The following is a 9,569-nucleotide window of genomic DNA, read 5'->3' as shown; positions in this document are numbered from 1 at the left end:
GTTGTGAGCCACCATGTGGTTGCTGGGAATTGAACTCAGGACCATTTAGGCAAGAAGGTGGTGCTCTTAACCACTGAGCCATCTCTCCAGCCCTACTCTTTATATTTGTAATAGGCTTTATTTGGACCCAAAAAACCAGCCCCCAAATCATGACATGGAGATTTACTATTCGTTATGAAAGCTTGGCCTTGGCTTATGCTTGTCTCATCAGCTCTTATAACTTAAATTAACTTAAATTAACCTGTTTCACTTCATCTATGTTCGCTTCAGCACTTTTTGCTTTTTTTTAATATATGTTCTACTCCATTGTCTGTCTCTCTATGGCAGCTGCCTCACTGACTGAACCCAGGCATCTCCCGCTTTCTCCTTCTGTCTCTTCTCTTCTTCCCCAACCTAGATTCTGCCTCCTACCTGCCACCCCTGCCTATCCCTCTACTGCCTAGCTATTGGCCATTGAACTTTTTATTAGACCAATTAGGTAGCTTAGGCAGGCAAGGTAAAATAGCAACAGATCTTACATAATTAAACAAATGAACTCAACTTTACATAAAGTAAAACTCCACTGTTGTGTCAAGCGTTTGGTTCACATGGGTCTGTGGATGAATTTTAGCCTTCTCAGCTGCAGGGCAGTCAGCCTCTGGTGTAGCTTTGCCAATGGCTTTTTTATTGTTACAGTTTACACCTTTCAGCAAGTCAATTTCTGCACACCAAAACCTCTTACCCGAAGCTCCCAAAGAGACAGAAGAGACATTCCCAGTCACAGGACATCTCAGTTTGCTGAGTCCTCCCATAACCAAGTTTTGCACAGACTTCAAAGAGAAGGTACAGGACACCAGAGGTAGCGGTCACAAAAGGCGGATCAAAGGCGGGTGCTAAAACTAAAGTTATGCAGCTTTACAGCAAATGCAGCCTTGGCTCTACAGTTTGGTTTACAGTCTTATGTAATTAAGCCAAAGTACACTTTAAAGCCAATAGGGTTACTACTGCCAGAACAAGAGCAATACTTGCTGAATAAGCCATCGATTAAAGTGACTTACAGGGTTGGATGAGGTTATTCTAGCTGCAAAGCTTTCCAAACATCCATTCCTGTCTTAATCAGGTAACTTATCAAGGTAACAGTTTCCTTATTTCTTGCTATAAATCATTTGAGAAGAATTATGGTGACCCATCAAATGCCTCTTAACCTTTTCCGGTCACTCTGGTTATTACTGAATTTTAAAGGTGTAACACAAAAGGATGTAACATTCCAATCACATTTTAATTTTATCTGCTCCTCACATAGTCTTAACTCAGCTATTTCATTAACAATCTCACTATTTTATTTTGTTGAGTCCTTAGTTCTGTACAATGCCTGGGCTATGCTCAGCAGTTTGAATTTTTTTATAAAGTGCCAGTTCAGCAGTTACAGGCATAGCAATCAATGCAATAATCCCCCAAATTACTGTAATAATTAGTCCAAGCATTTGACATGTTCTTAATATTCTTTCAGCGAGCTTCTATTCTAGGATCATCTCTGGTGAGTCTTGCCATGGCCTCAGCAACTTTACCATTATCCAGATTGCTGGCCTTGCTCTAAGAAATGTATAAACTTGCCGGGTGGTGGTGGCACACACCTTTAATCCCAGCGCTCGGGAGGCAGAGATAGGCAGATCTATGAGTTTGGGGCTAGTCTGGTCTATGGAGCGAGTTCCAGGACAGACTCCAAAGCTACAGAACCCTGTCTCGAACTCCCCCTCCAAAAAAAGAATGTATAAACTTGTAGCAGTTACATTTAAAGACATACTAAAATTAACACAGGTATGAAGGGTACAGCATTCAAAAGTGATGTTATAATTGCTAGGGTGCCAATGTACAGGCCCCTTCAGTAGCAATGAGGTTAAGATAAACATGCTTCCCTTCCCATGCTGCAAGAGGGTGAAAGGCACTTACTAATTTCTGAGTTTGATGTGGGATTCCCCTCTAAATGCTATGAACATGTTTTATTACCATTAGTTATTAAAGAAACTGTTTTGGCCAATGGCTTAGTAGAGTAAAATCAGGTCGGAAATCTGAACAGAGATAGAGAAAAAGTAGGCAGAGTCAGGGAGATGCCATGTAGCTGTTGAAGGAGAAAGACATGAGCCGCCAGCCAGAACCTTACCTACAGCTTCATGGTGATACACAGATAAATAGAAATGAGTTAATTTAAGATGTAAGAGTTAGCAAGAAATATGCCTAAGGTATTGGCCAAACGGTGTTATAATTAATATAGTTTCTATGTGATTATTCGGGTCTGAACAGTTGGGAGACAAACGAGCAGCCTCCATCTACACAATTTAGTCTGAATTGAATCACCAAATTGCAGGAGAGGACTGGACATTCCAACTCCATGCCATTAAATAGGTCCACTAACAGCAGCACCAATCTCTGCTGTCCCATTTGAAGAATATGTATGCCATTTTAATTCTAAGTGAGAATGTTTTCCTCAAGGGAGCTATAGATGATGTCTCTGTGGGAGATATTAATTAGCACTCGAGGTCTCTCACTCTTACGTTGTTGCCAATGTACCCAGATTCCTTGTTGGCTTTTTCCTCTTCTTTTTTTTTTTTTTTTTTTTTGGTTTTTTCGAGACAGGGTTTCTCTGTGGTTTTGGAGCCTGTCCTGGAACTAGCTCTTGTAGACCAGGCTGGTCTCAAACTCACAGAGATCCGCCTGCCTCTGCCTCCCGAGTGCTGGAATTAAAGGCGTGCGCCACCATCGCCCGGCTTTTTTTCCTCTTCTTACTGCTGTGATCTTGCTTTCCCTCTTACTCCACAGCTGGCTTGGGTGCTTGTGTGGCTGGCCCTTTCTCTTCTCACTACTTGATCTCTCCCTCCTTTGATCCCTGATTTCACCTTCTATTTATTCACTCTGCCTGCCAGCCCCACCTATCCTTTCTCCTGCCTGGCTATTAGTTGTTCAGCTCTTTATTAGACCATCAGGCTTTAGACAGGCAAAGTATCATAGTTTCACAGAGTTAAACAAATATAACATGGAAGAATGCAACACATCTTTGCATCATTAAACAAATGTTCCACAGCATAAACAAATGTAACACATCTTAAAATATTTCACAACACGGATGAGTGTTTTCCTTGCATATATGGCTGTATGCCATGTGGGTGTCTGGTACCTGCAGATGTCAGAAGGCACCATACCTCCTAGAATTGGAATTACAGATGGTTGTGAGCCTGGGAACTGAACCCGGGTCTTCTGCAAGAGCAAGTGCTCTTAATCACTGAATCATCTCTCCAGCCCATATCTTACATCTTTTTTTTAAAAAAAAAAAAGATTTTATTTTTTTATTATGTATACAGTGCACTGCATGCTGTACGCCAGAAGAGGACACCAGATCTCATTATAGATGGTTGTGAGCCACCATGAGGGTTCTGAGAATTGAACTGGAAGAGCAGCCAGTGCTCTTAACTTCTGAGCTGTCTCTCTAGCCCCATATCTTATGCCTTTATAATAACTGAAGTGAACTTGTACAAAGCTGATGGCAATATAATTATACTTATCTATGGTAATGCTAATGAATTCTGCCCAGTAAAGATGATATCCGTATAGTAGAAAAGGCCATTCCAAACATTATAGGATTTTTTTTTTCTGTTGTTGTTGTTAGCTTCATAAGTATTAGGGATTGGACCTAAGGCTTCAATGCATGCATGCTAGGCAAGCATTGTACTGAGCTACACATTACACTTTAATGCTCAGGATATTCAGATTTCTGCGACTAGCGTCGTCATTTCAGCATCCCTCTGATTATAGTAAAAAAGACATTCAGACAGCATTTCACTATGTAGCCCTGGCTGATCTTCAACTCTATGCAGATCAGGCTGCTCTCTAACTAGCAGAACTCCACCTGCCTCAGACTCCAGAATGCTGGGATTAAAGACATGCCATTATGCCTCATTTGCTAGTTAAAATTTTGAAACTCGAATTCTCAGGTAAACAAGTCTTTATTTTCAGTACCCTCATTGTTTAATTGTAATGACAGATATGATGATGAACACAATTTCTGGCATGTGTTTATTTTATACTTGTATGAGTTATATTTTGGGCACACACCTTTAATCCCAGCACTTGGGAGGCAGAGGCCAGTGGATCTCTGAGTTCGAGGCCAGCCTGGTTACAAAGCAAGTTCCGGGACAGCCAAAGCTAACAGAGAAACCCTGTCTCAAAATACAAAAAGAAAACAAAAAAAAATGTGTGTGTGGTGTATGTTTGTCGTCAGATATTTCTGAGACAGTCTCTCTCAATCTGGAGCTCACCAACTCCATAAGGGTGGCGGCTCACATGCTCCAGAGATCTCCTTGATATATTTTAGCATCTTAAAAATTATAATTTGGGGCTGGAGAGATGGCTCAGAGGTTAAGAGCATTGCCTGCTCTTCCAAAGGTCCTGAGTTCAATCCCAGCAACCACATGGTGGCTCACAACCATCTGTAATGGGGTCTGGTGCCCTCTTCTGGCCTTCAGGCATACACACAGTCAGCATATTGTATATATAATAAATAAAATATATTTAAAAAAATTATAATTTAAGGCCAGGCGGTGGTGGCACACGCCTTTAATCCCAGCACTCGGGAGGCAGAGGCAGGTGGTTCTCTGTGACTTTGAGGCCAGCTGGTCTACAAGAGCTAGTTTCAGGACAGGCTCCAAAGCCACAGAGAAACCCTGTCTTGAAAAATCAAAAAAAAATTATAATTTAGCTGAGTATAAGATAATATACACTGGATGGCAATATATTATAAGAATAAAAGTAAGGTTACAGTATAGTTAAAACTTGAGATACAGTAAGCATTAATTTGTCTTTGATTTTTCTGAGACTAAGTCTCCTGTGGTTCAGACTGGTGTCCAACTCTTACCTCTACTTAGCAACTGCTAGGATTACAGGTATTTTCCACCATCCATACCCAGTAGTATTTTAAGAAAGAAAAAAGAAAACAATACAAAACAAAAACTTGGGAGGGGCTTCTGGGGACTGGATCCAGGGTTTCACATACAAGCACACACTGCCTCACTTTTTGCCTTCTGTTGCTTTAGTAGAGCCGATCCGTCCTACAGTTCTGGAGTGCCCTCCTCTGTTTTCACAGTACACTAATCCAAACCATCATCATCTCTCTCATCTTCCTTTTCTTACTTCTACTTTAGATCGTTTACTGTAGTCAGATGATTCTTTCTCTCCTTTCTGAGACAGAGTCTCACCATGTAGCTCTGACTGCCCTGGAGCTCACTGTGTAGACTATGCTGGCTTCGAACTCAGCGATCTGCCTGCTTCTGCCTTCCAAATTCTGGGATAAAAAATATATGCCACTATGCCCCGCTAGATGATCGTTTCTAAAAATAGTTATCACTCCTTCCTCTCCCTTGGATCCTGAATAGTGGAATCAAGTGTGGTTGGGCCTAAAGCTTACACAATTGGAGTCTCTCACAACACAAAACTAGGTGTCTATAAAGACAGACCTTGAAACTGAAGCTTTTAAGCCTTCCCTGCAATCCCGCTTTGCCAATAAATCTGGTCTAATTTCGCTCTACTTCGGGACCATTCTCCGTGCAGTCTGAGCCCAGAAGGCCTTTCCTACCCCCCACCCCAATCCCGACCCCTGGGGAGCCGCTCTCCCAGTGGTCTCCGCGTGAAGGCAGGCGGAGGCAGGCAGAGCCCTGGGAGACCCGCAAGCCTGGCTCCCTCCCCTTTCGCTGCAGTTATCCCAAGTAGCGCGCCGCCCTCCCCGGAACCCGAGAGTACGCAGCTGCTGTTCCGGTCGGAGTTGTTTGACGTTGCCAGCTGACATGGCTGCGCCCGTAGTAAGGAGTGTTCGGAAGCTGCTGAAGCTCGTGGACTTCACGTCGGTCCCGCGGAGACACCGATATAAGAAGAAATGGGTAAGGTCTTGCACGGAACGTTAGAGGGAAACTTATCCAGTCCTTGTGCTTTCCGTCGTTCATATTTGTAGTCATCCCAGGGACAGTAAACTTCTTGAAGCTATGGTCACCTCGCTGTCTGCCCTTTTATTAACAAGGCTCCTCTTGCTGTTGCATAAGCAGCCTCCCGACCCCGCCCCTCTATGTTAAGTCATCTCTGCGCTTTCATTCTTTCGCTGACGTCACATCGCCTCATGTTCCTTTTTTTTGCTTACCTTTCCCTTGCCCTCTTCACCCCTTCTTTCCCCTTCTCCCTCTTTCCCTTCCCCTCCCCCTCCAGTCCCATGACCTCGACCTCTTCTCCTCCGTTCCTCCTTGAATTTTCAGCCCCTGCAACCTCACCCCTAGCAAAAGATCATGACAACTACCCCTACCCTCCTGGGTCTCCGTCGTCCTGCAGTAAGGGATTTAGCCCAGTCCTCACTCTTGGGGTGCCTTTAGCGCCCAGGAAAGAGTTCAGCGACCACCTTGTTTGTACTACAGGCCTTTCTCCAAATGCAGGCAAAAGGCTCACCAACCCCCCTTACTCCAGAGAACCTTTCTCTTGCCTCACCATTACATCACCTTGCCTACCTCGACGGATTCCCTCCCCACCCCCTCAGACGCCGCTACCCTCCTGCTCACCCCCACAGGGGAGAGGTTCTTTTGAACCCTTTTCTCCACTCCTAGGGAGGCTGTACAGCCAAAACCCGGCTGGTTCATCCCCTCCGAGCCCTTGTTTTGACCGATTCAGCTTTCAAGGGTCACCTTCTCCTTGCCAGCAGAACCCTTATTACAACTGTATCGGTTCCCCAAGATCTCAGCGTCCCTGTCTTCCAAACCCGTGCTTTTGTTACTGTAGCTCGGTGACTTCTCAACCTCTCATTCATCAGCCCCCCAGAACCAGCCCAGTAACCTCCCCTCAAGTCACTCATATATCCTTGGAGTCTGGCTCCGTGATTTCGACTCCCGTTATGCCCGGGTCCCAGGGAAGTTACTCCGTAGTTTCACCTCTTCTTACCCATAGGCCCCTGAGAACTGGCCTTACAATTTCACCTCCTCTTGCTCACAGACCTCTGGAAACTAGTCCTCTAGTCGCCACAGCCGTTTCTCACAGAGTTTTGGAAACTGGGCCCATGATCTCCCACTGGTCCTCTGGGAGAAGTTACGGTGACCCTCCTCTTTCCTTGGCCACAACCCCACCCACTGGCAGCCTATACCATGACCACCCTAAGCCTCCAGACTCTTGTGAGCCTAAACCGCAGCCTGATGGATCTCTTGGGGAAAATGGTTGTGGCCCTCCACTTTCTTCTCAGGCAGGCATTTCTTGCTCTCCCGTCTTACCCAAAGTGGGCACTTTTCATTATTCCCATGTTTGCTCAGAATCCCAGTTACGTGCCCCTAGGAGTCCTTACCATGTCAACCTACCACCTGAGAGTTCTGGTTCTTCTAACTCATCCGAGCCCCCATCTCTCCAAAAGACTTGCTTAGAGTCCTTTCTATCTTGGGATACTGAGGGGAACTCTTTCTTCTCGCTAACCCCGGGTAGTATAGTTTCTGGACCTCCCTGCCCCACAGAACCACCTCCTCCTCAGCATCCTTATCCTTCCCTGTATTTCCCACCGCCCCTGGGCAACCAGCTTTTAGCTCCTCATCAGACACCCAGAAGTTATAACGAGCCCCCTCTCCCTACCCCAGTTCCTCAAGTGAAGTCCCCCAGATTCTCAGATTCACGCCGTGCTCCCTACAGGTGTCGCTCCCTGGTCAACACCCCCACCCCCACCCCTCTTGATCATCCTAGGTCCTGTAAGACCAGCACCTCTCCTCAGCCTCCCTCCCAGTCCTTTGGGTTCTCTAATCCTCTTATGGAGCCAGCCATTACAACTACTTCAAATTCCTTACCAAAAGAACTTCCCCCAGAGACTACTGTGGACACAGGACCCCTTAAAACTGTTGCCCCGACTTCCTGTCCGCAGTACCTGCCTTATAATCCTCTCTTGCCCAGTAGATATCCCAAGAGCAGTCCCCACGGACCACCTCCTGTATCCCCCTGCAATACCCACATGTATTCTGTGGTTCCTCCAACCTCCCATTTGTCCCCACTGTCTAGTCCCCTGCATCGCTCTATGTGTCCCCCTCAGTGTCATAACCAGCCTGTGGTTCCCTGTGGCATTTCTGCTGCTCCCAGGGGTCCACCACCACCCAATAGCAAGCCTGTGGTGCCTCCTTGTTCTACCCACATCTATTCTTTCATCCCTCTGAGGACACCCTTTGACCCCCGGTGTTTACCTCTTGCTCCTCGAGTTCGGCTTTGCCCCAATACTATTCCCTGTGGCCTTCATACCTATGCCGTGTCCCCTTCAAGCCCACTCAGAGACCCTCCCCAGATCCCCTACAGCTGCTCTTTGCCGTCCTCTAAGAGCTCCACCTGCAGCGCTACTGCCAGCTGTAGTTCAACCATTATTATTAGTGAATGCTGTAATTGTGAGAGCCAGAACAAGAGTGCCCGTCCTCATCAAAGCAAGAGTCCCCCACGCAGGAGATCTTTGCAGAGCAGAAGTCGGAGCCGGAGCAGTAGTCCTCCCCAAAGCAATACTCAGGTCCATGGTGAGAGTAGCCACTTGAGCATCACTGAGAGCCAGAGTGAGAAATATCACCATAGCAGAAGTCGGAAGAAGAGCAAGAGCCCTCGAGGTGATAAAAGTAAGAACCGGAGCAAGAGTCCTCACCATAGGAAAAGTCATGGTCGGAGCAAGAGTCCACGCAATAAGAAGAAATGATGACTGCCAAAACACAAGTTCTGACCAGAACAAAAAACCCAGATTAGAGCAGAAGTTGTAGTAACAACACTGTCAGCAATAGCATCTCTGTGTTGCAACCCCGGACCAGCTTGGGACCTCCACATCGGAAGTCTTCAGTTCTTTTTTAATATGACTCACGTTCTTCACTTCCAGCCCCATAGCAGTCACCCTCGAAGTTTCTGCTTTAATTCGTACCTTAAGAGTTTGTGAACTGTCTTTATTCTGCCTTCCTGGGGTCTGGGAAATCTTCTAAAACAACTCAGCTCTGTGATCCTGTGCATTCTGTTGCCCGTTCACTGGGCCATCTTAGGTGAGTGACTCTCTGCTCCTCAGCTGTGGAAGGTGGTGATGTTCCTTTTGTATCCTCTTGAGCACTGCTGCCATAGAGCACTCATCAGCTGGTAGATATGAGCAAGTTTTTGAAAACAGGATTATAAAGAATAAAAGTGTCTGGATGGGCATGGTGGCACAGGCCTTTAATCCTAGCACTGGGAATTAGAGGTAGGTGGATTGTGAGTTCAAGGCCAGCTTGGTCTACAGAGCCAGTTCCAGAGCAGTCAGGGCTGTTACACAGAGAAAAAACTGTCTCAAAAAAAGCTTTAAGCCTCAAGCTTTCCCAGGGCTTGAGTAAACAGTTTCTTCAAGAGTTTTCCCTTGAGCTGTTTCTTAAGTCCCCTTCTTCCATTTCAGTGCTAAGTATCAAATCTCAGTGTTGCATGCGCTAGGCAAAAGCTGTCTCACACTGAGCACACACTGAGGTGCATCCCAGCTCAAGCCCTCAATCACTCCCCCTTTCTCTCTCTCTCTCTCTCTCTCTCTCTCTCTCTCTCTCTCTCTCTCTCTCTCT

The 9,569-nt window shown here is 46.0% G+C and overlaps 1 protein-coding gene across 2 annotated transcripts in view; it reads left to right on the top strand.

Moving 5' to 3' along the window:
• Positions 1-5,700: 5,700 nt before the first annotated feature.
• Positions 5,701-9,569, top strand: part of Nsun4 (NOP2/Sun RNA methyltransferase family member 4) — a 19,297-nt gene continuing 15,428 nt past the window's right edge. Inside the window, exon 1 of one of the 2 annotated variants that reach the window (XM_005371485.3) lies at positions 5,701-5,903. In XM_005371485.3, coding sequence (XP_005371542.1) covers positions 5,811-5,903 — 93 coding nt within the window. In that variant the 5' untranslated portion in view covers positions 5,701-5,810. Of the gene's footprint in view, positions 5,904-8,742; positions 9,033-9,569 lie in introns of those variants that run through there. The other variant, XM_026778190.1, reaches the window with a different exon arrangement.

This window comes from Microtus ochrogaster, unplaced genomic scaffold, assembly GCF_000317375.1.
Source record: "Microtus ochrogaster isolate Prairie Vole_2 unplaced genomic scaffold, MicOch1.0 UNK110, whole genome shotgun sequence".
Lineage (NCBI taxonomy): Eukaryota > Metazoa > Chordata > Mammalia > Rodentia > Cricetidae > Microtus > Microtus ochrogaster.
Note: the sequence above shows the minus strand (reverse complement) of the source record. Positions and strands in the feature narration are given on the sequence as shown.